Below are 27765 nucleotides of genomic sequence, written 5' to 3'. Positions count from 1 at the left end.
GGGGATTAATGGGCTTTAGGAATTAATTGTGGCAGTCTGTTGTTTGGATGGAAGACAGGACTGTCTAGGGTTCTTGTAAGGATCGTTGATCCACAGAGAAAAGGGTCCTCAGGAGGAGAAGTGGATGGCCTGTTTGCTGTAGCTCACACAAAACTCCACCATGTTCAGCAGGTTGAAAAACTTGATGGGGGCACCCGTGCCTCCCCCTGCCCAAGCTGTTACCCCACCTTCCACCCCAGCTCCACCACCAAAGGTAAGTCCTGGACTCCTTTTTTAATCTTTGGTCTTACTTTGACATTTGTAAAATCAATACATTTTACTTGCTAATTTTATAAAATTGGTCATTCATATCAGCTTTCCCCTGAACAGCTGTCTAGCAGATTAAATATATGCAAACGTTAAATAAATTGGATTCTGTGTTTTCCTTTTGCTTGTCACACACAAGTTGTTTTAATTACAGTGAGAACCTCTGAAGCAGCTCAGCACTGATGAGAAGAGCAGTCGATGTAGTCTCAGCAGAGATACTGGGTCTAGATGAGCAGCAAGTCTTTCATATGAATGACATGAATTGAATTGAATTGAATTGAATTTTTTATTTCCAGGAGGAAAAGCCTCCTGAAAAGAAGGATGAGGAGCAGCCAAAGAAAGAAGAGGAAAAGAAAGAGGAACCAAAGAAAGAAGAGGAAAAGAAAGAGGAGCCAAAGAAAGAGGAGGATAAAAAAGAAGAGGAAAAGAAGAAAGAGGAAGAACCCAAGAAGGAAGAGCCAAAACCAGGTGAGAAGTCTTTTGATTTATTTACTCTTTCCGTGGTAAGTTTAATGCTGTTTATGATGTCACCACGTGCTTGTTTTCCAGGAACTGCTAGATCAGATTTAGTGTCACATGTACTGTCTTTACACAGAGCTGTACACACCAGTGTTTAGTGTTATTCTCTGTGCTTTACATTAGTTTTTGCAGAAGTCATTCAGATTTTGTTGTATTGGACTCCCTTTTTTACACTTTGATTTTATGTTTTACCAAATGGAAATTAACTGAACAGTACTGTTGAATGAACCAATGATCAGAAACACGGCATATTTCTTCATATATGTAATACACACAGGCTTGTTTTAAATGATAATGAAACTATCAACAACATACTGATATAAATACATGATGCACACTCTGATGTAATTGCGATTGGTGCACAGCATAAATGTATCACTTGACACTCAAGTTTTATTACAGGTAAAGCGGGCTAATTTAGTCAGATTTGATTAATTATAAAATGTTACTTTAAACTGATAAAAAAGCAGAATTTCTGGTTATGTTAGGCAGTTGGTTCACTGTGGTTAGAGAGATATTATAATGTCACTTTCTTACAGCTCCTGCACCTGCTGCCCCTGCTCCAGCTGCAGCAGCAGGTGATGCTCCTGCCAATCCAGAGGGGGCTGAAGGGTAAGAATACATCATGAATAAATAAATGACTGTCTCATCAGATCACAAACTAAAAGTCAGCATATAACAGTGTTAGTACTGATGGCTTAATTTGGAACTCATCTGATATTTTAAGCTTTCCAAAATCACCTTAGGCTACACATTGCAGGCAGGTCTTAATTTTAAATTTAGAATTTCTGTGTGTGACCCATTTTCTAAATTAGATCTTGGGACATTATGTGCTCTTCCACAATGTAGAGTTTATTTTGGAAATTAATTGAATGATAGTGCAAGTGTTCATTTCAAGGATTAACTGGTGTGGAGACCAGGTGACAGATGGTTATCTGAAATTCACGTGGTTGAGAAGGTGAAAAAAGGGGCACTGACATCTGTGCACAGATAAATGTGGGAGAAGGAGATATGTTACCTCTTTGCTGAATGTTTGCCTTGTATCTCGGATGTTGTATTTCTTACTGGTCCCTACAAAGCATATGATCAGTATGATTTTCCTTTATCTGATTTGAAACCATTTTATCTAGAGAATGTTAGAGAATGATGAGTCTACAGGGATTAGATAATCACAACAATCTTCTCTTCTTGTATTACAAATCATCAGAAAACAACAAACCCTTTCCATTAAGTGTCAGTGAGACTTGGTTCAATAAGTGTTTGTTAGTGTTGAGTTACTTTATGTGCCTGTTTGAGTAAGAATAAGATAACAGAGATTAATTGTTTCTTATTATTGATAAATATGTCCAGCTAAAGATTGCTGTATTGGCACAACGTGTACAGTTTACCACCACAATTTGAAGAATGGTTGTACTTTCAGGTGATATTGTTGGTATTGCATGAGGACAGTGTTGGAAGAAGTACTGACATTTTTACATAAGTAGCAATACCTTACTGTAAAAAAATACTGTACAAAAAAGTCTTGTATTGATTCTATCCTGAAGTAGTATAGAATAGAATTAGTATCTTAAATTATTATCATTATAAAGTACAGTATTACCTCTGAAATGTAGTGTAGAATCAGTATAAAGAAGCATAAGTCCTTTAATATTGTACTTTGGTGCAGTACTTGACAACACGCTGCACTCCATCTAACTGATCCTTCATGTTTGTTATGTTTCCTTTCAGGCTGAGATCATACTGGATTAAATTCATACTGAGTTATGTGTGAGGCCGAAAGAGGATAATTAAAAATATATATTTTTAGCATTTTTACTTCACCACTCATCATCAAAGATGCATTAAGCAACATTTTTTTTTCACTGTATTCAAAATGCAGGCATTGTGATACCAGCTGAGACTGCAGCAGTGATTAGGAGTATGCAAATAAACTTGACTAGTCCAAGAATACCTTGACCCTACGGTTCAGGAACTCCTTGTGCCTCTAGTATTTAGGTAGTGTATTACATCAGCTTCATTTAACCATCATTTAACTTCAAAAGATTTCACTTTTTTGCAACTTCTTAACAAACTGGAGGCATGACTGTTGCTCCGGTGTGCCGCTCAAATTTCAACATGTTCTCTTCACTTTCCAAACAGGATACATTAATCCTTTTCATGTTATCATGCAGACTTTTACCTACCTTATACAGTCTACCCTACATATCTGCCCTGCATATTGTTTTATCTTTCCCTACAATAAGAAACAGTGACTGTACAAACTGCAATAACAGCAGCTACAGTCACACTGTGACTAGCAGCCTGTGACTCCTAAAGTAGGAAATGAGATTAGGAGTTTAGTAGTGTTTGTGACTGAGAACAATCAGACAGCATTCACACATACACACGTTGAAGGGTGTATTTAGATAATAATACATATTACTTTTTCTTCTGATAGTGAATTATGTTCTTTCTTTTTTGCAAGACAGCTTTAGCTGAATTAGTCCTGTCTAAAAAGAGAAAATAACACAGATTTAAAAATGGTCTTAATCCTATTTTCTCTTAGAGGTTCAGATAAAAGTGGAACAGAAATCCAATCTTGCTAATGTCAGGCCTCTTAAAGAGGTGATGTAGGGTTGTGTGTCTGTCTGAATATTACACTCATTGCTCAAAATTGGCTCTCAATCTGGGTTTATTTAAAGGAAATTCTTATTTCAGCAAAGTGACTACCCTGATCATTGTGTCCCTCTCCTCTTCTGCTATCATCATCATCATTATATAGCAGTATACATCTAAAATAACTACAGGGTACATCCAGATGTATACACACATACATCACATGTACACAAGTTACAGTTACCGGGGTATTTTTAGTAATACTATGGCAGAGAAGTCCAGGCCAGGGATCTGTACCTGTAACCAGATGTGAGCAGTGTAAAGAATAGATGGAGGGATCATTTACTATGTTACATTAGTATGTTCCTATTGGAGGCAGTAAACATGGTGAAGAAAAGGGGGAACAGTGGAGGAGAATGGGTTGATTTATACTTTTGTAGAGTAGCAGAAAGTGCTTTTTAATCTATAACTTTATATTTAAATGTTATTTCTCTAATCAGGCCCAATCTCTTCCCTCCCATAATTTGTTTTATGGTGTTCATCTTAATTCATCTGTCTTTTATGATTTGTATTTTTTCAGAGAAGAACCTCCTCCGCCTCCACCTATTGTCTACTTTCGTTACACAGATGACATGCTCAGACATGTGGTCAAGATATTAAGAGACCGCACGGAGACGCAACTAGAGAAAGTCTCTGACCCGTATGCAACTTCTCCAGAGATCACCCCACCTGTCAGTAAGTACAGCCAGAAAACCAACCCGCAACCACACTTCAAAAAGAGCCATTTAACAAATCACCTACTCTGTTCTGTTCAGCGCCCATTCTGAAGAAGGAGGACTACATCAAATTGAAGGAGGAAGAGCGCATCGCCAAAGAGGAAGCGGAAAAGAAGAAGGCAGAGGAGGCGGCCAAAAGGGCAGAGGACAAGAAGAAAAAGGATGAGGAGAAGAAGCTGGAGGCGGAGAAGAAAGCTGAGGAGGAGAGGCTCGCGGAGGAGGCCAGGAAAAAAGCCAAGCTCCTCCCGGACATCAACTGCACATGCTTCGATGTCCTCTTTCGTCCAATAGAGGAGAGGATGGATACGGTCCTGGGGAGCACCATAGACCCTTTCACAGGTGTGTGTGTGTGAGCTCAACCAAGGCTAAGTGTGAGCTGAGATGCTTAAAAATACTGAAATGTGCGTGTTTGTCTCTGCAGATCGTCGATATATTTGCTGGCTGGCTTTTGTAGCGGTGGCATACAACTACAACGCTTGGTTTTGCTCTGCTCGACTGGCCTTCCCTTACCACAATGCTGCTTATAACCCCATTTGGATATTTTTCGACGTTCTTAGTGACTTAGTGAATGTTATTGACATTTTGATGTGGCAACCCCGTCTTCAGTTTGTCAAAGCTGGAGACATTATTGTAAGTAACAGTATCATTATTGTATTTTGTGTGTGTGTGTGTGTTGTTGTGATTTCAATTTCTAATTAACATTATCTGTTCTGTTCTGTTTCTTGCAGAAAGAAAGAGCCATGACTAAGGTACATTATCGGAATTCGAGCCGATTTAAGGTGAGAATGTTATATGACCAAATCAAATCACAGAATTAAACAAACCTGTTGTGAAACATTACCAAATTTCATGTTTCCTTCTCTTTTGTAGACTGATATGGTCAGCATCATCCCCTTTGACCTCCTCTCCGTGTATTTTGGATTCTCTTCCTTTTTCCGACTCAACCGCTTCATCAGGGTAGGCAGGCAGAGGTTTATGTTTTACTGGACATGTTAATGAAGAAAAACTGACATTTGTTGGTGTAACTTCACAGTTCTTGTCCTGTTTCTCCTCTTCTATTCCTTCCGCTCTCTCTAGTTGGATTCCTTCTTTGAGTTCAGCGATCGGCTGGAGAGTATCATGGCAAAGGCCTACATATGGAGGTACATGCTTGTGGAGGAAATACAGGAGTAATGTAAAACGAGCTGTGATAGAGATTAACATTGCTTTTATTGAGTTTTTAGTGCAAAGGCTACTTTTTTTTTTAATTGTTAGGAATATGAGTAAAAGAACACATCTGTTAGCAGTTTTCAAAACCAAATAATCTACTGTGTTTGCTTGTTATTGAGCCACTGTCGTCATTGTGTCATTGTTATCAAAGATGTTTTTTTTTAACATCATTCATATTATGCTGAATTAGTTATCATAACATTTTCTCAACATTATGTGTCTTCTGCTGGTTTCACAGCAATATATATACAGTAACAGTCAAAAATGTTGACACATTTTCTCATCCAAGAGAATAGGAAGACATGTCCACATTTTGACTGGTACTTTACACATACATAAATACATCTTTATTCTCTTTTATTTGATCTAATCGTTATTTTCTTTTTCTATCGCTCTCTTTCCGATTACAGAGTTGCTCGCACCACAGGCTACCTGCTCTACGTCCTGCATCTCAATGCCTGTATATACTATGTTGCCTCAGTGAGCCAGGGTCTAGGATCATCCTTATGGGTGTATAATGGAGATGGATCAGCGTACGTATTTTTTTAACATTTGTCTTGTTTATGTTTATTTATGATTAAAGTGCTTTTATCATTGGAGCTCTCCATGGTGCTTTCACACCAACATTAAGGTCAAATCTCTGTCTCTCTCCGTGGTACTGAAACACTGAAAGCCTCTGTCCAAGGTGCTGAAAATGTTATGCAGTCTCTCTATGGCTGAGTATGAAATCACTCTATTTACTATATAATGCATTTTATAATTTTTATTTTGTTTGCTGTTTTCTTTAAGTGTCCAAATTACAAATGTGAAATTGAAGCTCTATACAGCACCTCACAAAATTCTCACAATGGAATAAAATGTTTTGCATCCATTGCATGTACACTGCTTTCCACTAATAATCCCACAATACAACAAGTCACATTTTATAGATATGACAATTCCAGTCATAGTTATTTTAGAGTAAATTACCAAATATATATATTATATAAGGGCAGTATGAGTGATTTCAGGCGCAGCTTATCTGGAAATGCCCTAACAACCAGAACACCATAGCAACCACCTACTGACACCCTAGAAACCTCGCCAACACAGAGAAAGCATCTCACGTTACCCAAAGATCCCTAGCATACAATACCAAACAATTATAGCATCACCACAGCAAGAATCTAATCTGATCCAGTTTTGTTTAAGAAGGAAATGTGTAAAGTGTATTAGGAAAATGTAGCTTTTACCACTGTTACACCATCACTGTGTTGTAACCTTGGTTTAATTATTTCATGTGTTTCTCTAAATGCCGCTAAATGTGTATGTTTATCAAAATGAAATGAAGGTGCTTTACTGCATGTTGCCTGTAATTTTTCATTCCTTACTGTCCCCTCACAGGTACCTGCGTTGTTACTACTTTGCTGTCCGCAGTCTGATCAACATTGGGGGTCTTCCAGAGCCTACAACAGTCTTTGAGATTAGCTTTCAGATGATTAACTTCTTCACTGGTGTCTTTGTGTTCTCCAGTTTGATTGGACAGGTAGGAAGACTCATAAATCTATCATGTGGCAACTGTTTGAGGATCAAAGACCACTAGAGTCGTCCCTGTCATTCAGTTTGTTACTAAGAATTATTATCTAGTTTTATCTATGTAACGTATTCTTAACACTCTCCATTTCTTTCTTTCGTTCTTTCAGATGAGAGATGTCATAGGAGCCGCAACAGCAGGTCAGGCATATTTCCGGGCATCGATGGACGGCTGTGTTGACTATATGAACACATATTCGATCACCAGGCAAGTCCAGAACAGAGTCAGGATGTGGTACAACTACACTTGGACTGCTCAGGGCATGTTGGGTGAGTCTTTTCTTTCTTTCATTTTTTGGATTACCATTAGTATGTATTTTTTCTTATATATTTTTTATCTCTTTCATTGAATTAGTGGACCAAATCATGAAACCTTAACCAAGTTGTGACAGAACTAAAGCGTTTAGAACCTCTACGATGACATTTGGTGGCATAGCTTTTAAAACTTTAAAACTCAGTTTCAAAGCCCTTTAGCCAAGAAACCTGATGAGACACTAAAACTCTACTGAAAACCAAACTGATGAAACTCTTATAAGAATAGTTGCTCCATAAAGCAGGATACCGTACTACAGAAAACTGGAGAGGGCATGTGTTTACTCTCTTTTTTTGGTCTGTTTTTTTCATGATCACAATTTTGTTACATTGACAGAACAAGCTGTGCTTAGTTGTAATCACAAAATCACATATCAAAAATCCGTTTTTTAAAAAAACATAGCATGTTTACCTGTTTACTTGTTTGTCACTTTTAGATGAGGGTGAGCTGCTGGATAAGATGCCTCTGGTGATGAAAACGGCCATCGCTGTGGACATCAACCTGGGCACTTTCCAGAAGATCGCACTGTTTCAGGTGTCTCAACGTTTACCGTGTCCTTGCATTAGAGAGCGAACACCAAGATGACACACTACACAATCAGTACACACAGACATGAAATCAGATGACACTGTTGTGTAAAAACCTAATGGCTGAGAAACAATGAATGTATTTCAATATTTAACCAAAATATGGAGTCAAACAGTATGATAATACAGCAGCATACTGATATTGTTTCTTTCAGGGTTGTGACCAGCAGATGTTGGTGGACATGTTGCTGAGACTCAAGTCTATTGTTTATCTACCAGGAGATTTTGTCGTGAGAAAAGTGAGTATTTGTGTGTGTGTGTGTGTGTGTGTGTGTGTGTGTGTGTGTGTGTGTGTGTGTGTGTGTTAAAAGATTGATGATCATGAAGCAAAACCCCCAAACAATATGATCAAGATTTTGTGTATCTGAGTGTAACGCTGACATCTTTCTTGTGCTCTCCTCTGCAGGGTGACATCGGTAAAGAGATGTACATCATCAAGAGTGGAGCGGTGCAGGTGGTGGGAGGACCCGACAACAGTATTGTGTTTGTCACCCTGAAGGCTGGCAGTGTGTTTGGAGAAATCAGGTTAGTCTGCAGGAGCATCTAATCTTGTATTTTTCTCATCTAAAGCTAAATTACACCAAACTTTAATATTTACAAGTCTTTTTATGGGTGTAATGAGAATAAATGGATTTTCAAGCTAATAATGCTGCTCTGTTGTTACAGTACGGTTATATTAACATATGAAAAAGATGCTCCACGTATCAAAGTATGCTAAAGAACAACCTACATCCTGCAAATTTAAGTTTTCAGAATTCTATCACCTTAAAAAAAAGTAGTGCATATCACAGGGCAGTTGCACTAAATTACATTGTTTATTTATCCTATGCATTTCCAATTGTATGGAATGCCAACAGTACCTTTTTTTTAGCTAGTTATACAACTTAAAAAACTCAAACTCGACTCATTGTTAGTTATTGACAGATGGTTTATTTCTGCTTTCATTTGTCACAGTTTACTACAGTCTGCTAAAGATGGAGGAAACAGGCGCACAGCTAACGTAAAAGCGCATGGCTTTGCTAACCTCTTTGTCCTGGAAAAGAAAGACTTGTTTGATATTCTTGTCCACTACCCAGAGTCTCAGAAAGTGTTGGCCAGGAAGGGAAGGTGAGTGATATTCTAACTTTGCTTGAACAACAGAAAGATGAGTTTTGGTCAAATTTCTCTCAAGTATGTAGAGGTTTTGTTGTGATTATGGTTGTTTTAGTGACATTTAAAATCCTTGTTATACTACTGTACATAAAATGAGGCTCATTAAGGATTTTGTGTGTATGTGTGATTGTACAGGAAACTGGTCAAAGCTAAAGGCCCTGCAGGGGGAAAGGAGGATAAGCCAAAAGGCAACACTCTCTTCGGACCGAAACCACCAACACCGAAGCTGCTCAGACTCTTTGGCAATTTACGTAAACTCAAGGTAAAGTTTTCACATTGAGGCAACAGTCTTCATAGAGGAATAGCTGCTGAGTTATTTCAAATTGTTTAGTTATTGATTTAGCTGTGAACAATTGGAAATAAGCCTGAATTTGTCAGTTTTTTAAAAGCTAAGTAATTCAAGTGACCTTTTCACTTCTGTAGATAAAGTAGCATTGTTCTAGAACATTTAATCTAGCGGAGACACTAATGAGCCTCTAGAATAGTATTAACGTGTCTTTTTTCTGTCTTTCGTCCACAGGCAGAGCAAGGGAATTGAGATGTGTGAAGTCTTTGAGCTTCACCATTTCACATTTGATTCAATTAGTGTGTTCCACTTTTCATTGGCTAATGAAAGTCTCAAATGGTAATATATTCACAAGGGGAGTTGTGAAATGCTTGACTTGTGGTCCATTCCAACACCAAAGCCTCGGGATAAATGATGCAAGGTCTTTAGCACAGACATTTAACTGAAACCCATAAGATGTTATGGAAAGTTGCACAACCTTAATGGAAATGTAATTATAATCTAATGATCTTCACTTTGTAACCTTTTTGCTTTCAAGATAAAGAAATGTCTAATTTTCAATTGATTAGTGCCAGTAACCAAATCTGAAAGTTAACATAATGTTTAAAGTGTGTATATTATATATTGTGCTTTATTTTTTGTATATAAAACAATGTTTACTACACAACGTGTTGTTTCGTTACTCCAGGATGACCTCTGATCCTGTCTGTAGTTATTTCGGTTTGTTTGGAATCTGGGGTTTGTTTCTTTAATAAGTGAATTAAAAAAGGAATTGGAAAGTTAGGCAGAGCAGCGATAGCGTTTATGTTGTGTGTGGACACATTAACCACTATTAGAAGCAATTATAACAGACATAATTTCAGTCTGTGAAGATGAAAATGTTCTCCATCAAGAAGTACATTTTTGTACGGCCACTATTATAGTCTATATAAAATATTAGATATAGATAGTCCAGCTTTCATTTTAATTTGTCCTCTTATTCTTATGCTTTCAGACACTTACATTACCTCTATTCAATTTGCCTAAAGGACTTTTGCAAACAGTTGTTTAGACTGCTTTGTGGTTATAATACTATATTAGTGGTAGCAACTTGTGCAGCTCAGCATACTGTAATAAGCTTAAACAATCTGTGGAAATCTCTGAGGCTGAAGAGATGGTAACAAAACAGACAGGAAAGATACATTTTAAAGGTCAGTGTTATTTGGTAATGATAACACCTGAGCAGCCTGAAGCTTGTGACACACATCATGAGTCCACTTCACAGAATAAAACAATGCACATAAAGCTACAGAAACATGATCACTAATTTTTTTTTAAAAAGAAGCAGTTTAACATGATACATCATACTGAGGAAACGAAAGTACAAACAATCGCAGAATACACTGAAAACAAAAACAAAAAAAGTGAAAAATAAGGCGTGTACACTGTTTTAGTAGTTTCCTGTTCTTATGCACAAAACTGCAATTGGACATTTTCTCTCTCAATATGCAGAAAGCAATTACTGACTTACATGACCTTTTGTTTGAATTTTTGACAGAGAACTGTTGAGACTTTGACTGTCCCCCTGCTCCAGCTGCTGTGTGATACTGAACCTTTACAGTAAGTTCTGGAGTCTTAACGGCAGTTAAACAAGTCTCTGTTCTGAGTCGGTTACTTGGGTCTTGTAGTCTGCAGGATACTTGGCCAGTGTCGTCCAGTTTATTGCACTGGAAGTCTTCTTATAAAGACAGTTTCTTTAACTCGGGAGCTTCCAGAAGATCATCTGTCTGTCCTCTCCGCCTGTGATCACTGTGGTGCACAACTCATTCATCCACATGGCCGTGACCGCACCTGGGCAAAGACAATAATGATCACATTTTTTTTGTTAGTACAGTGGAAAGTGCCTATAGTAATCACATCTGTTGGGGTGAAACTGATTACTATATGTGAATGATTATTATAACCATGTCACCGCCCAATTTCTAATGCAATTACCATCTAATACCATCTTAAAATACTTATTACATGAATACACAGTAATAAAACAGAAAATTCAGTCCACTTGTTATTTCCCAGCTGCATCTCATTGGCAGTTTGTCATAAGCTTCAAAGAGACTCCCTTTTTCAATAAGGGAAAATTACTTTTTTCCCATCATAATTTCAATCTGCACGCAGCATCAGCCTCAGGTAACAGCTGGAAGCAGCTGGAACGACAAGGCAATAACAGGTGCTGCAATCCATATGTTGTCATGTCTGAAAACCCCCAAAATGAACACTGGAAGCAGACTACTTGATTACTATAGATAAATTACCTAACAGCATTTGTATTAGAATGATTCTGTCCAAAGCTTTTTGATGCATATAAGCAACTGAACACTGTAACTGTGATCACTGTAGATGGAATCCACTTCATAAAGCATTAAACAACTTTTCTCTACTGCTACTGGTAGCATGTTTACCTCATGAAATTGTTGCTACATGACAAACAAAGATTTACAGCTTCTGGCATTTGCTTCGTACTTTATTGCAGAACACTGCGTCGTAGTTGGCGAGCAATCCACCCAATCTGATTTTGCTTTCTATCTAAAAGGAAAATTGCTTCTGGCACAAAACTACTGCCTACTAATGATACAGCTAAAGCTTTCAGAGTACAGATGGGGGAAGAAGAGAAAAGCTAATGGAAAAACTTGCCTCCCATCTTTGGCAGAGAGATAACAAATGACTGCAGGCAGGAGGAATGGACACAGGTAGTACATTTAAAGTGTAACTTAACACCCCTTAAAAGCTTGTCTATTCTGACCTCTAGTGGTTTAACTTGTCGCCTTGCTGTGGTGATGTAAAGGTCCAGCACCCAGTGACATCATTGTCACTGTTGGGTGCAGTCAGAGGTGAAACAGGCTTGAACCATTTAACCAGAGGACAGCAACACAATACTTTTCAGTCTTGGGATAATAATGTGTACCTGAGTGAGCTGGGATCTTGGCAGTGACTGTGTTGCTCAGCAGGTCCCACAGCAGGAGGTCACCAGACTGCCCCCCACACAGCACTGAGCACCCATCCCAGCAGAAACACCTGCAAACACACACAAATATCACAGCCTACATCCTGCTGACTTCCAGTTTGCACTATATACTGTACATATGTGAGTCCTAATCCTGTATTAATCAAGAACAAAGAAACTGTCACTTCATAATGGAAAAAAGATAGTAATCTAATTAGATATTTTAGAACGTTCTGGCTTTTCAAGAACATTCTGTCAAACTGTAACTTGAGGTGAGATTTTTTTCATGCTCTGCAGTTGTTGGGAGCTTACCTTTGCTCCACTTCAGATTTAACAGATGAGATCACCATTCCCGTCTGAACATCAATAACCTTCATGCAGGAGTCAGCACCAACACTGAGAACGTGTCTACTGTCTGAGGACGAGAAAAAAAAAAATCCATATTTTACCTTTAAAGTCTGGCATGGTTTCTAGGCAATTGCTGTCATATTAAACACTATTTCAGCTTTATAAGATTGCAAGACTGGGCTAGTTTAGGTTGATGTCTCATCTGTCTCAAAAGGGGGCAGATTGATCACACTGCTCAGATCTTCAAACAGCACTTTCAGATCCCCCGATCATTTTCATGTGATTTGTCAGTACAGCTCTGATGACTAACAATGGTGTTTAGTCAAAGATAAAAAAGGAAAACTGAGATGTCCACTTCTGTAATCTTGGCAAACTAATTTCCCTTGTCTTGCCAGTGAAAGTCCCTTTGACTAATACAGCAAAACAAATCAAACATATGCCACTTTGATACAGTGTTGAAATGCTTTGTTAGGTGTAATAAGGTGCTTAAAGAGCGAGGCAGAAACAATTACTGTAATGATCTTGGAAGAAAAAAAATCATTTCCCTGACCTGAAAGGCAGTCTGTGGGCTCTGATGAAGTGAAGCTATCAATCAATAAGGTAGATTACATACAGTATATATATATTGATATTTTATTGACGTCATGGTATGAGACTAGGTATTGTCTTACATTTCGATCCTAATATCATGATATGCTGTAAGTGTTGCCTTTTACTGGTTTTTAAAGGCTGCTTTACAATAAAATGATCCAATTTTTGAAGATTATCAGACCAGCTGTCCCCTACAATACTGTTGCAATACTGATAGAGGTATTTGGTCAATATTGCCCAGCCCTACCTAACACTTTCACATAAGGTTGAATTCTAAGACTTTCTCTCCAGTGTATAGAACATAAGTGGTTGAACACATACCAGGACTAAAGGCCATGTGATGGATGGTCCCGTCGTGACAGTGGATTTGCTGAAGTGTTCCATAACTGCTGGTGTCCCAGATGCTGACGGTCCCATCCTTACAGCCAGACACCAGCAGAGTCCCTGCTGGATTCAGACCGATAGTGTTCACCTGAGGAGAGTGATAGAGGTCATTAAACAGACAGAAAACATGTTTGTTCATTTGCAGCGCTGCTTTTATTTTTCAGTGTCTGATAAACATGTTTATGTAAGAAAATCTGGTTTAAAGAGGGTTTTAACTTTTTAAAGCATTACTTACAAAGGTGAACGTCATTTCTATTATTCCATACTTACATAACATTAAAACACGTAGTTTTCTATTAAACAGTATGAGAGAAAATAAAATTCCACCCTGATAATAAAGACATGTTGAGTCACAAGTCTTAACAGCCAAACCGGCATTGAAACAGACCCCATTAAACTCAATTTCTTCAGTATGAATCAAGGATATTATAAATGGTTTAAATACAGACACATTTCTTCAGCTTATAAGTAACCTTACAGTACAGTATAAACCACAGTTTAGCATCCTCACTCACCCCAGCATCATGTTCCAACTCAGCCAGCAACTCAAACTGGGATCTCTTGTGACTGGATAAGCTATCAGAAGCACAGTGCCAGACCTGCGATATCAACCACATAATTCATTGTTCTCAACTGTTCACAACTGTCAATCAGACGATAAAATACCAAATAAAATCATGTTATTGCATCATTATCAAAGCCTTGAACTTACCTTGACAGTGGAATCCCAGGATGCCGTGTAGAGCTTGTCGTCAAACCAACACATTGTACTGACGGCATCATCGTGACCCATCAGCGTGTCCTGTCGCCTGCCGTACGGGATGGAGTAGAAATAACTACAGAAGAGGAAAGTGCGGGTCAGCCAAAGTTTTACTGTAAAACAAATTCAAACATGGGCTTTTTTTCCTCTTTTTTATACGTACACATTGTTGTCCCACGAAGAACACACCACAGTTTTACCATCTGCCAGCGTCAAACATGATGATAAAGCCTGAAAACAGTCAAGAAGTTCAGTTCAGAGAGAATAAGAATATAACAGAAAGCAACACAAGAGAGAAAAGTGAAAGTAAATACAGCTGCATACCATGTTAGAGAAAGACATGCTTCTCTGGAAGTCCTTCATCTCTTTGGAAAACATTTTAAGTGTTGAGTCTGGAATAAACAGCGACATAGTCAACATGAGGAAACGGTAAAGTTGTCCTTTTGTCATCTCAACTGTAATCTACACTGACTTTGTAAAAGAAATGTTTCCCCGACCTTGAGATGTGGAGAAAACAGCTGATCCGTCTCGAGTCACAGTGATGCCTGTCACCGCCCTGCACATTCAGAAGAAGGACGTCATTATTTAAAAACACCTACAAAAACCTGAATATCCTGAAAAACTCATGCAAGAAAAGAAAATTAAAAATGTTTCTACCAAATAACTGATTATATAAGTAGTTAATTTTTTACCACAGCCACCTGTCCTCAGCTGCTCCTCCTTTAACACTCGATTAAAACGTGTCCTCAAATACATTTTAACACATTTCTATTTTAAAAACTATGTATTAACTGCAAAAGTATAAAAAGCATGAAGCTGCTGCAGCTGCCTGCTGTCTTCTTGCTTTGCATGCACTTCCTCATATTCGTACCAGAGATTTCATTTCACTCTACACAGTTATATGGGGATATGCAGTTTGATTTGTACTCTGTCCTCACTGCAGCCAGCTGGACGCCTCCTGACTTACTCCTTATGGATCCTGTGGCTGGTCACTGGTTTCAGATTGCTCATGTTTGACCAGGCCATCTTCCTGCTCTCCTCTGTCAGGTCTTCAAAGGACGAGTCTTCACTAGGAGAGGCTAAAAACAACAGAGAGAAACCGGCTGTGTGGGTATGTTGAGATACACGCAGGAAATATAAAAAATGACATCTAAACTATGTGTTAGATGTTTGTGGATGTTTCCTGGCATATCTTTTTGTCTCCTATTTGCTTTAATGAGAGTTTTTGCACATGACAAAGAACAATTTTTAAAAAAAAAGACAGTTCTCTATTCACCAAAAACTGGGCTCAATATCAGATCACTCGTCTTATCACTGTGGTGGCATGACTCTGCTCTGTTGGTAGTGTGTTTCTTACCTGGAGACAGTTCGCTGACAGGTGAGTTGAGGCTGGAGCTTCGAGTGATGTTATGAAACCTGGGCGTGATCCTCTGAGGGTGAGGGGTGATGAACAGCTGTTTGGGCGTCTGGCCAAACTCCAGTATCTGTGTCAGCATGGCGATTCTCTGGTCAGGGTCCTCGATGCTTCTCACAGACATGAAGGTGAAAGTTAGGTTCATGATGCAGTGTTAAATCATTTGGAGTGATTAGTTCTTTGAGGAATTTTTATGTTATACCTGTCACAGTCTATGCCGCCTTCGTAGGTCAGGGGGTGAAACACTGAAAGACAATCAGATAAATATTAGCCGTTGTTCAGTTTTGGTAGATTTGATGTTAAAAATTAGCTGTTATGTATTTTACCATTGTGTGCTGCCACAGATTCACTGCCTCTCTGTTTGAAGCCAAACACCAAGTCGATCCACTCATGAAGGTGCTCTGATACATACTGACTCTCCAGGGCTGTCTTGTGCTTTTGAAGAAAATCATTGGCATCTGGTGTGATGACAAAAGATGACAAATATACATAACCTGAAAGAGCAATAAACCCTACCGCTTCACAAAATGACCAGTATGACAGGATGATACAGACAGAATTTGGATGTGTATCATCATCAGATGGTCAACAGGAAGTTACCTGAGGCCCATGGTGGGAGGGTGACTTCACAAACTAAGCTTCCGTTCTGCCTTCTGCCCAAATCGAGATTCATTCTGTTTTCCAAGAAGTTGGAGTCGCTCCCATAAAACTCTGGAATCAACTGCATGACAGAAGAGATAAGTCAGATAACATACAGTCCATCAACACTCCACAGACTGCACTGCCAGGAAGACCATCCAAGGAGAGAGAAAATGAAGATCACAGCTGTACAGACTTCTAATAGAGTTAGTGTCTGCATACATACACACTGTGCTAATATACTAATATAAGGTGCAAAGGTATTACTGCCTGAGCAGCAGTGTTTTCTCTCTGCAGCTGCACCTGTTTGACAAACACCTGTTCATGAATAAAAACTTGTATTGTCTGTATTTATACTGCGTACCATCTCTGCTCAGTATATAAATGATACACTTAAGTTGAATTTGTAATCTTTCTCAATTCAGTGACATTATGACGTATGTCGGTCAGTCAAAGACATTGGTAAAGGCTGCTCTGGTGTCCTCACTCATGGCTCCTCACACATCCCTCCTCACTACTCAGAGGAGAAATAAGCACTTTGGGACAGCTTTCATGATGGCGGACAAGAATAGAATCTGGGTCAAGTGAGGAGTGATCAAATAAAGGGAAGTAGGGGAATAAGGGAGTGTGTGCAGGTTAAGACATTCATTGGACATGGCACAGATTTCGATGCACTAAATTCACATGTCCATGGCAACCATGCCAACAAATAACTATTACACAGGCAAAAAGGTCCCATCTATGAGAAGCACAGAGATATATTAATGAAGGAAACCTGAATGACTTTACACCTACAGTTAAACAACTTTATCATTTTTTACATATTTTAGCCACATTATAGCATAAACTCTTCACTCAAAACAAGTATTTGGTGAATATGGCCCTTTAGTGTCTCACTTAACATAACAATAAAATGTATAGATAGATTGATATTTTTACCTCTTTGAAGTCTGTGGCCCCGTCTAAGCAGTTTTTCCATGTTTCACCTATGCTGTAACAAGATAAATAATAATAATCTTAGTACTGAATTTAATTTGGTCATTTATAAGATTAAAATGTGATTAATTTACAGATTAATCATCACATTTCCTCCATTTTTCACACATTTATAATTTGGCATTTTATTGTTATATCCAGAAACTGTCAAATCGATTAAAGAAATACTGTAATCACAAGTTTAGTTGTTACATGCTGTTCAGGCATGATTTCAACAGGACTGTGATTTAACAGCATTGAATCACATTCAATGCTGTTAAATCACAGTCCTGTTGAAATGAACTGTGTCCAGCAGTCAGTATCAGCATTCTCATGGTGTTGAACACGGATCACACTGAGTCATTGTTTAGAGTTAGCTATGTAACACAGAAACATGTCTCATGCCACACAGGACATAACTTCAGCTCACATATTTACAATGAGTGAACAACTTAAAGCATAAAACATGATTTTAGTTATAGGCAAGATAAGTAATCATTTAATTTCACAGTTTTTGACACAACAGAAATAATTTAGCTACAGTTTATTGTATTTTGTTGTCTCACTGCGGGATACAATGACAATACACACAAACAGTAGCCTATAACAATAATAACAGGAACAATACCTGTTAAACATGCGGTCTGCGTGGTCATAGCGGCCATTCTGGAGACACAGCATGTGCTCTGGAGCTGCAGAGGAGAAGACAAGAAGTATGAACAAAATATCATCTGGAAGATAAAAACAAACTTCAGCAGAAACAAATCAACAAATTCTGTACTCATATGAACTGTTTCCTTTCATGTTCTTTAGAGAATTTCCTCCTTCTTGACTTGAAGTATTTGAATGTCATGATAGCGGACTGACTGGCTTTGTACTAAACAAACCTCAGATTACAGCAAACCCTGACTGCACTGTTACAGCACACACAATCACAATCAATAGTGGTTGGCCACGTATAAACACACTGAATACAGCCTGTGTGTTCTGTGGTTTCATGCATGGTACTTTGTGTGTATTGGTATTGTTATAGTGTAACATACCGATCCTGACCAGGTAAAAAAGGACGTAGCCTGGAGATGAATAGTGGCTGCCGTAGATGAAGCGAGGCTCGGGCATGCCTCTGTAGCGAGACTGAGGGCAAGATAATAGGTCGGTGGTTACTGAGGACATTCTAATACAGCAACACGGAAACATCAACAAAAACTCAACTGAAGTACAAATAGAGAAAGAAAGATGCCCATAATACAGTAAAAACCACACTGACTTTATCTATTGTATGAGTTTTCTACTGTCTGTCTCACCAGCAGTCTGTCCAGTCGCTCTTTGTTTAGGGCTCCCACAGGCTTGCTCAGGTCTCTGAATGTGGCGGCATTTGTCATATCTGAGAGGGAGAATACTCATTAACATCGGATACGTATTTAAAATGTGTGATTATAGACCCTGTTCACACTTGGTTTTAAAATGTGTGTGATAGGTTCATAAGTGGACAGCACTAAATACAAGAATAGAAAACCTCAGAGACAAAATTGTGATCCAATCACTCAAACCACTTGCTGAGGACACATTTGACCACATGTGTCCCCTACAAGAATTTAACAGGAAAACACATCATCAATCCAAAAATGTGATGGCTGTTTTGGTGACAGGGTGCCAACATCAAATGACTTCCTGCATCCCTTTGTCTCAACAGCTGGAATAGCCTGAACATGTGTATTAGCTCATGAAACTTTTTTTTTTCTTGGCTAGTTTGTGTGAGACAAATGTGGCACTTGGCTAGAAAAAGACTGATGTAATAATTGTGCAAGGGGTTCTTTGACCTTTAAGCAGAAGTGACGTAGATAGTGATGACATCTGAACACATGTGGTCAGCTGGGAAACACATGACAGACACTAAGTGTGTGAATGGCGATGTGTCTTAGCTGTCCACTTGTGTTCAGATAACTGAAAGGCATTTTAAAACCAAGTGTCAACATCCCCATAGTGTGAATAAAACCTAACACTAACCCTAACCTCTACTGCTCTAATGGCTAAGCTAACAGACATAGCAATACATTAATGGTATCATCAGAGGTGAAAAGGACATCAGGCCTCTGCAGTATGTTGTATATTACTCTGTACACATTTGCCTCTGCTGTTGACCCACCCAGCTGCGGGCTCGTATAGTCGGCGATGACCCAGGGGAAGACAGGATACTGAGAGAGGTCGTTGCAGCTGCGGTCAGCCAGGTTGTTGAGGTGGAGGAGATACTGATAGTTACTCAGATGGCCACGCTGCCACTGCAGCATGTAACTCTCTGCTGTGTGCTCTGTAATGTGGTTCTCTGAGAAAGAAAAACATTCCAGTTAGTACATGTGTATGTGTGTTACGGGGTTTCCCCAAAGGCTAATACCAATGATATTGGAATAATGCTGCATACTTAAATACTGTTAATCTTGTGGAGTTTAAGAGAAGATATTTTGGGAAATGAAGACACAGATTCATTACTGGCTCCAAGTTTTCTTACCCAGGAACGTGGCGATGTAGTAATACATTTCATCTCTGTCTGCCGTGTTGTAAAACTTCAGGTAGATGTCAGAGCAGAAGTCGTTCTCAGTACAGAACACCTCGAGACCCTGAGTGAAGAGAGACACGTACACATGAACACATCATTAACCTGCTTCTATACTAAACTGCAGCTACAGCACTCACAGTAATGTACTCACCAGTGGTCTGAGTCCATGTCTTCTTTTGTAGATTCGCCTGATTTTATTGAGTTTGATCTGAATCACCTGCTCCTGGAATGAGAAGTCATAGAAAAACAATATTATGAACCTGACCTTTAATTTATTTGTATTGTGGTCGCAGCCTGTCCACACAGGTTTGTCAGCTCACCGGGTATCCATTGAGGGGCTGGAAGTAGAGGTTTTCATCTGTTATGCAGACGTGGCCCGGGTTGCACACCAGAGGCATGACCATCTCCACTGAACACTCCATGTGAGGCTTCTCAGCAACACTCTGAAAGCTTTAGATCATGTGCCCAATATGGTTGTAGTCTCTTATTTTTTGATAATTATATTATTGTAATGGTGCTCGATGCTTGATGTCAACATACCAGTTTTTGTCAAATGATGATCTTGCCAGTCGTGATTGTAAATTGGCTGCAATCTAGAAAGACAAATGAAGAAATGTATAATCAGATTATGTGATCAATACCTAAAAATCAAGCACTGTAGAATGATCTTTCAGGCCTTACAATGCCTCCTATTAGCACTGATTGACTCACCATTGCAGTCTGATCTCCAAGCTTGTCCAGACAGGATGCTCTGTGGAGCTGCAACATTGACCAAATTGAAAAAAAGGAGCAAAACAAAGTCAACACATACCAGAGCATTAAGTACTCCAATTCATGTACTCTTCAGTCTCTCTTGTAAAGAAAGATTGGCTGATTATGTCACAACTTAGCTTATTAAAGAATTACGCTCCGCTCTATTCTCGAGTCGCTGTGTTAACACAGAAAGTTGGAAATTTCCTCTCAGGCTTGGAGCCACTATTGGGTTTCTTTTATTTAAATTGCTACATACCTGAAGTAATGTTTGAACAATATCTTCTGTTTTATTCCAACCCTCCAGCTGAAAGGTCATCGTCTTTGTCTCCTTTATTCAATGACAGAAGAATGATTCATTTAAAGGCAGAAACACATCTTGAAGCCATTTCTCTGTTCTCTGAAAATATTTTGGGTTAAATACATCTTTATCCAAATCAGTAGAGATCTTAATGTTGACATAATTACATACTAAGTAAGAATTTGCTGTTTTATGTGTCAGGATTAGCTTAAAAAAACTGGACTGAACCTCCCATGTAGTTAAATGTGATGCCTCAAATACAAGGCAGCAAAGTATCTGAGCCTGTGATCACTGTTCTCAGTTCAGCCAGAACATGTTTTTCGAAACTAAAAATGAACTGCAGCATGATGAATGCACAGACTTGCTCTTCAGGTATTGCATGGATGTATTATCATAGTACAAACACAGCAAAGAGCACAGTCACATGTGTGCAAACAGAGAGCATACAAACATCAGGAGACCCCCCCTCCCCCATGCTTAGAATTGGCTGACTCACCCTTTCAGTTCTGTGAGGTGCTATGACATTGCTTTCTTTAATGTAAATAACCTGCAATGAAAGTGAAAATGGAAGTGGTTTACTTTTGAAGACCTGTCACAATAATATATAATAATACATGAAATAACTAAATCTAGTAAATCTAATTTGGTACACAATGCATCTTTATAGATCAATAAATAAAAAGATATATCTTCATTAAAATAATAACTCACCTGTCCACATAAAATAGAGATTTTAGATGGTTTAGGTCTATAAGGAAGACAAAGAGAACAACATATCACTTTAGTCCATTGCATAATAATATTTAAAAGGTTTTTTTGAATCCAATATTATAACACAATTGAAACATTGGGATTCTGTGTAACACTGTACAATAACCAACTTCAGCTTTGCTTAAGATCACAGACAGTCTGACGTGACAAAACCAGTTAGACTGACTAAATAAAGATCAGATAGAATAGCAGAGCTGAAGCCATGCTCACTCATTGAAGGGGTTGGTCTCTTTCTCCACAAACTCAATCTTCTTACAGTCTCGAAGAAGAATCTGCAGATACAGGAAAGGATGTACGATGATTTACAAACAGCTGATTTAAAGACAGACATTCAACGTACAACACAACATCCATGCAAAGAGCTTTTTTCATTTTAGTATGTTATATTTCATTCTGCTCAATCTGCATATATATTTTTAGTTCTTATCATTTCTGCTTTTCTAATTTGTATATTGTAGTGCTGCAACTGCTAACTTCATTTCTTTTTATACACAATTTCCAGTTCAGTTGGATTTAAACAAACCTTTAAAATTGGCTCTGCGAGATCCTCTGGATCAAAAATGACTGATCTGGAGCAGACCTTGAACGAGCCTCTAATTTTTCTGGAAGGAAAAAAAGGAAAAACACTGTAAACAACAACCCCCTTCAATTTAATATAACCACATTAATGCTAATAAGAATGCAGAAAGGATCCTACAACTCTAACCCGATATATGAATTCATACTTTGCACAATAAGAAACAGCTATAGGGAAGTTTCAACAGCTTTTTTTTTTTGAAAAGTCAGCATAAATAGCTGGATCAGGTACGGTGACAGCGGGCTAATCTGATATTCTTTTAATAAATCTATATATATGTTACAATTTGTTTTAAAATGTAAGGAAAGCAATGTTTAAGTCAAGCCAGATGTTTCCTTACACATAAAAGAATGATCCAAGTCTAGGCCCAGGTATCTGAATTTGGATTGAAAAAGTCAGATTGGTGCATCTCTATGCTTTACAGTGATTTTTGTAAAGGTTCATTACCACTTTTCCTCCCTCAGGTGGATACAATCACAAGAGGCACTGTGTAAACACAACTTATATTCAAATTCATGTGCATCTTGTTCTGTGAGGTTGTTGAGTTTCTTTTAGTTTGCTCAAGCCTTCCTAACAGGATAAGATCATGTTTGATCAGCTGCTCTTTGCAGACCAAAAGAGTTAAAACAAGCTTTAAAGAGTCAGAGGCCTCACATAACAACACTGCAAATCATCATTACAATGAAACAGCAACTAACATATCCAACATTTTGGTTTTTAACCATTTTTACTTTTTTGATGAACCTATTGTCAAAAGTTCAGGAAGAAACAGCATCTACAGTCTTTGATGTTACAGTACAGTAATTATGATGATTCATATTATTAATCATCTGGGTTACCTCTCCTTGGTTGAACTGGTGGTCACATGGTACGCAGTGTGCTGTTCAAAATAATATTCCTCCAAATCCAGCAACAAGAGAGAAAATCTGGAGAAGAACAACAACACAGGATTGTGAAATAACAGAAGACAACAGTTAGAAGTCAGATACAGCGTGTTGATCGTGTAAACAGAAGGGTCAATGCACCACGAAAATAAAAAAACCCAGGATTGCAACCTGCTGTCACTCTGACACTCATTGATGGAACTTTTAATTCATGGACTGTAACTAGACACATATATTATCGAAATGTGAATTACTCATTAGGACAAACTCTTCAATTACATATGTGAATTTAGCCAGAATCTGTACTGTCAAAAAATGTTGGATTGGTCCTTTAAATATATACACATACTGTCACATGTACTGTGTGCTGGATCTTCAGGTTTGACCACAGGCCGTTTATCAGACTAGCACTGTCTCACTGAACATGAAAGGTTTTTAAGTATACATTGAAATGTTTTGAAGTGTTTTTTTTTTTTTTTTTGCATTATGACTTTATTGAGAGTCAGTGTAGCAAGACAGGAAACAAGGGATGACAGAGGGGTGTGAATGGTCAGAACTAAGCTGTGGACATTGTGGTTTGGTGGTACACACTTTAACCATGAGGCCAGCACGGACAGTGTTATTTTAAAGGAACCAAACTTGTTGGTTAACTGCTAATCTACACATGTAGTGCTGAATGAAGTTTTTTTTCCTCCACTTTTTGACAGTGTGAAACAGCTTCCCACGCTTTCTTTTGTTTGTGATAAGAGAGGCAGGACATGTCCGGTTCATATATACTGCAGTATCTCTGAAAACACAGCAATAAAATGCATATTAACCACGTCAACTGAATCTGGGTAAGACTAAAAAGCATCTCTTAAAATGCTGGAAAGTTCATTTGGGGTAACACTGCACTGTAGAATTTTCAAGCATCAATATCTCAGCGATACACTATATGTGACAATAATGGTGTAATGGTCCAGATTTAGACTACACTACCCATAAATCTTGTTGCCCCGCAAAATGATTTCTGGTTGAGACTTTCTATTGCACCACGCAGCAATTTTCAGAACTTCTCAATGTTTTATTTATTTATGCTGCATCTTCCCATCAAATTCAACCTCCAAAGTACACAGAGAGCACTTCTGAAGCTGCTAACACTCCCGCTCTTCATTGTGCTTATCTGATTTTATCAGGATCATTAAAATTTTACCATACAGCTCATTTTATTCGTGCTATAGTGCTCCATGAGGCATCTTTTGCCAGACCTCCCAAACAACTAACTATAAAATAATGATGATGTATAAAGACTTCAGAGAGGCAGCAGGATCCATTACTCAGGTCTGCTGCAGCTCTCTACAGTATGAAACATATCTGCTTAGCAATGCATCACCACACCAAAGTACTGTGAGCAGTGCTGTGGGTTTAAAGTGTGTGACGTGCTCATTACCGTCATTAGTAGAAAAGCAAACACCTCTGAAAGCAGCTTGAAATCTCTCAAGAACAGCATCATAAGCACACTGTAAACACACTGTGAATAGATGTTGACTACTGATAAGTGAAGAGAATGTGACAGTGCGGTATATACGTATCAGTGCAGTACGCTGAGTTGAGCTGACGCAGCAATATGAGACGATGCAGCTCATGAGCGTTGGCATCACTATAATGAACACCTGAAAACCTGAAGGCAAGAAACTGTGACTTGTCATAGCAGGAAAAGTGCAGGTCAGGTGTAACTAATAACATTAATGACGGCTGAAGTGTCCCAGTGAAGCATTTCACTGACTCAGCACTGATCTGACTAATCAACACTTGAGTTTCCCGCAGTGCAAAGGTCTATAAGACAAGTCAGAGCGGGAGAAGCATATGTTTATCTAATAACGTTAATTAATGACGGCTGTGTTCCATTTAGCTGATCCAGTTCCAGTTCACTGACATGGCTTAACTGCGACTATTAATGGAGCCATCATTAGTGATATTATTTACATTGACAAGTGCAGGGACCATTATGTTTATTATTACATCAATTAGTGATGCACTGATCCACAAACTGTATTACTCAACCACAGACAGCGTCCACAGACACACAGAAGCACACAGAGATTTCAGGTCATTTTGCTTCATCACTAACTAACTTATGTTATTTAGTTAGTTACAGTTATTTAGAATTATTAAATTCCCAGTGAAGTTTACTATTTCAGTGCACTGATGTCATATTTTATACAATAAAATTGTCAAATGGTAAAATATCAAGCCTTCTTTACATATCATATTTTTAAGGGATCATTGCAAAAAATGTATGTTTATGTATATATTCTTTATATATACAATTATTGGGTGATATATCTGAATTTTTTTACTCCTTAATATCAGTATCGGCATCAGCTCCAAAAGTCCAGTATCGGTCGGGCCCTAGTTTTCAAACAAGTGTTTGGTTAGTCAGCAGGTTTCCCCAGAAGTACATCTCCTTGCAGTTATCAGCCAAGTGTTTGATTAATGTATAATTATCATATATACACTTTTACATGAATCTATACAACAGAAGAGTCAAGTCAGCATGATAAACTAGTCAGAATGGTAACACTTACATTGAAAAATACTGGAATACTCCTTTAACACAACTGGAACAAACTACCGGCAGAACTGAAATCAGCCCCAACTGTGAATATTTTTAAATCCAGGTTAAAAACACTTCTTTTCTCCTGTGCTTATGATTGAGCTCTTTTAAAGCACTTTAAATTGTAATCTTTCATTTGCACTCTATGTCCTTTTAATGATTTTAAAGCAAATCATTATTTTATGCTGCAATCTTATTTTTAATGCTCTATTATAGTATTTTATTTCTCTCTCTTTCTATGTTTCTGTACTTTTTTTTATTATTAGTGTGTGTGTGTGTGTGTGTGTGTGTGTGTGTGTGTGTGTGTGTGTGTGTGTGTGTGTGTGTGTGTGTGTGTGTGTGTGTGTGTGTTTGTGGGGGGGGGGGGGTATGTATGTGTTGGATGATTGGGTTTTATTTTTATTTCTCAAATTCCATGTTTTTTTCAATTTTTTCTGTTAAATGTTTCTTTTATGTAAAGCACATTGAGTTGCCACTGTGTATGAAATGTGCTATATAAATAAAACTGCCTTGCCTTGCCTTGCCTTTAAATGCAGTTTCTTTTTCAGTGACATTATAACATTCAGTGTTTTTGCTGTCATGTTACTTTACATGCAAATTAGTCCAATGAGTTCCCGGCAGTGAGGTATATAGATATAAGACTTCGGGGAAAATAAAGGGCAATGGTATCAGATCAGTCCTCAGTATCAAACAGTACCATGAGCTGAGGTATCAAGAGAAACAGGCGTGGGTGCATCCCCATGATACATATCTAAAAAGCTTTGTATTAATATGTCAATTTGATAGTACAGTGATTCTACTGCTCACCACACTGTGATGATTGAATTGAAAATGTAATCAATCTTTAAATCTAATTCCTCTGAACACTATACTAACAGACACATTGTGTGTCTGCACACAGCACTTAACAGCTGCTGCTGAAATTGTTTAGACTCCATTCTTCAGAGCTGAGCAATTCTCTCTCCCAGCCAAGTTCATCCTGACTGTAAATGCAGTTCCTCCCTTCAGATCAGAACCACAGGCAGCACAATTTAAAAGCTTTTACTAGATGAGTCATGTGACCCTTCTGGTAAATTTGGAGCACATAGTTTAACAAAGACGTACTCAATACTGCTTTCATTTACTCACAGCAGCCATTGTATAGTCAATATGCACTTTAAGACAGTGGTTCTCACACTTTTTCCATATCAAGCACTCCTAAACTGACACAGATTAAACCACAGACCCACATCTATTAGACTTTTCTTTTTGGGATGTTTTATTATAGAAAGCGTATGAAGCCAATGACCAAATGACTCACACATTCTATCATTGTGTTACTAATGGATGGGATTATAGTGAAAATGAATCCCCAGACCCCACTTTGAGACCGAGAGACTGCTTTAAGAGCCTTGGGTTGTTGTTTTTTTTAAGCTGACATGATGTCATTTTGAACCACTTTCAGCATTTGATGTGTTGTTCTCTTCTATAAATAGAGATGACGTGGGACATGTCATGATAGTTAACTATGAACAGACAACACAATAAGAAAAATGGATTAACAGCAGCTGACATTCACAGACTGAACTCCTGCTCTGCCCTCTCTGTCTGTCTATCTATCTCTCTCTCTCTCTCTCTCTGTCTATCTATCTCTCTGCTTTCAACAACAACAGCGCATCACACAGACAGTGCAGCTCTCATTAGCTGAGTGGCGCAGCCTGACCTTACTATAATGGGATTCACCCAGTCGAGAAAAAACAGTGTTCCTGCTGCAAAGCTCGGGCTCAACCCGCAGAGAGAGACTTCCTACCTGAAACAAAGTCATGTTAACGCGAGGTGAAGGAGCACAAACCTTTCCTTGTGTCGTTCTCGCGTCTTTAAAAAGGCCATGACTGCACACCATCCTCCGTAGAGAGTGAACATAGAGCAGCCTCTCTGTAAACACGG

At 38.4% G+C, this 27765-nt stretch overlaps 2 protein-coding genes across 2 annotated transcripts; one reads left to right on the top strand and one right to left on the bottom strand.

Annotated features, from left to right (window-relative positions):
* The first annotated feature begins 160 nt into the window (after positions 1 to 160).
* Positions 161 to 10624, top strand: LOC134002570 (cyclic nucleotide-gated cation channel beta-3-like). The gene is made up of 17 exons (XM_062441922.1): positions 161 to 253; positions 603 to 774; positions 1365 to 1437; positions 4001 to 4155; positions 4236 to 4535; positions 4618 to 4826; positions 4925 to 4975; positions 5067 to 5153; positions 5274 to 5338; positions 5816 to 5938; positions 6789 to 6930; positions 7088 to 7247; positions 7727 to 7824; positions 8033 to 8116; positions 8284 to 8402; positions 8832 to 8984; positions 9165 to 10624. Exons 1-17 carry the CDS (start codon positions 161 to 163, stop codon positions 9307 to 9309), a joined length of 2229 nt encoding a protein of 742 aa, XP_062297906.1. The 3' UTR covers positions 9310 to 10624.
* Positions 9347 to 27765, bottom strand: nsmaf (neutral sphingomyelinase (N-SMase) activation associated factor). The gene is made up of 31 exons (XM_062441921.1): positions 27671 to 27765; positions 23199 to 23285; positions 22306 to 22384; positions 21993 to 22054; positions 21723 to 21759; positions 21508 to 21558; positions 20970 to 21041; positions 20672 to 20719; positions 20501 to 20553; positions 20281 to 20410; positions 20112 to 20183; positions 19913 to 20021; positions 19553 to 19729; positions 18711 to 18790; positions 18450 to 18540; positions 18035 to 18098; positions 17371 to 17422; positions 16393 to 16513; positions 16119 to 16250; positions 15995 to 16037; positions 15736 to 15902; positions 15346 to 15457; positions 14876 to 14934; positions 14703 to 14770; positions 14542 to 14609; positions 14331 to 14454; positions 14134 to 14217; positions 13556 to 13706; positions 12608 to 12710; positions 12257 to 12366; positions 9347 to 11145 (listed from the first exon to the last, which is right to left on the bottom strand). Exons 1-31 carry the CDS (start codon positions 27739 to 27741, stop codon positions 11051 to 11053), a joined length of 2772 nt encoding a protein of 923 aa, XP_062297905.1. The 5' UTR covers positions 27742 to 27765; the 3' UTR covers positions 9347 to 11050.

Source organism: Scomber scombrus, chromosome 20 (assembly GCF_963691925.1).
Source record: "Scomber scombrus chromosome 20, fScoSco1.1, whole genome shotgun sequence".
In the NCBI taxonomy this organism is placed as follows: domain Eukaryota; kingdom Metazoa; phylum Chordata; class Actinopteri; order Scombriformes; family Scombridae; genus Scomber; species Scomber scombrus.
This window is presented reverse-complemented; position numbering and strand designations above follow the sequence as displayed.

Bases quoted from the DNA above. Each gene is read 5' to 3' on its own strand.
- LOC134002570 (XM_062441922.1), top strand. From the start codon at position 161: ATGTTCAGCAGGTTGAAAAACTTGATGGGGGCACCCGTGCCTCCCCCT. The intron at 7,248-7,726 runs GTGAGTCTTTTC...TGTCACTTTTAG, and splicing joins GACTGCTCAGGGCATGTTGG to ATGAGGGTGAGCTGCTGGAT. The intron at 8,985-9,164 runs GTGAGTGATATT...GTGATTGTACAG, and splicing joins GTGTTGGCCAGGAAGGGAAG to GAAACTGGTCAAAGCTAAAG.
- nsmaf (XM_062441921.1), bottom strand. From the start codon at position 27,741: ATGTTCACTCTCTACGGAGGATGGTGTGCAGTCATGGCCTTTTTAAAG. The intron at 23,286-27,670 runs GTTTGTGCTCCT...GTTCTTCTCCAG, and splicing joins CGAGAACGACACAAGGAAAG to ATTTTCTCTCTTGTTGCTGG. The intron at 11,146-12,256 runs GTACACATTATT...GTCTTTGCCCAG, and splicing joins CAAGATCCCAGCTCACTCAG to GTGCGGTCACGGCCATGTGG.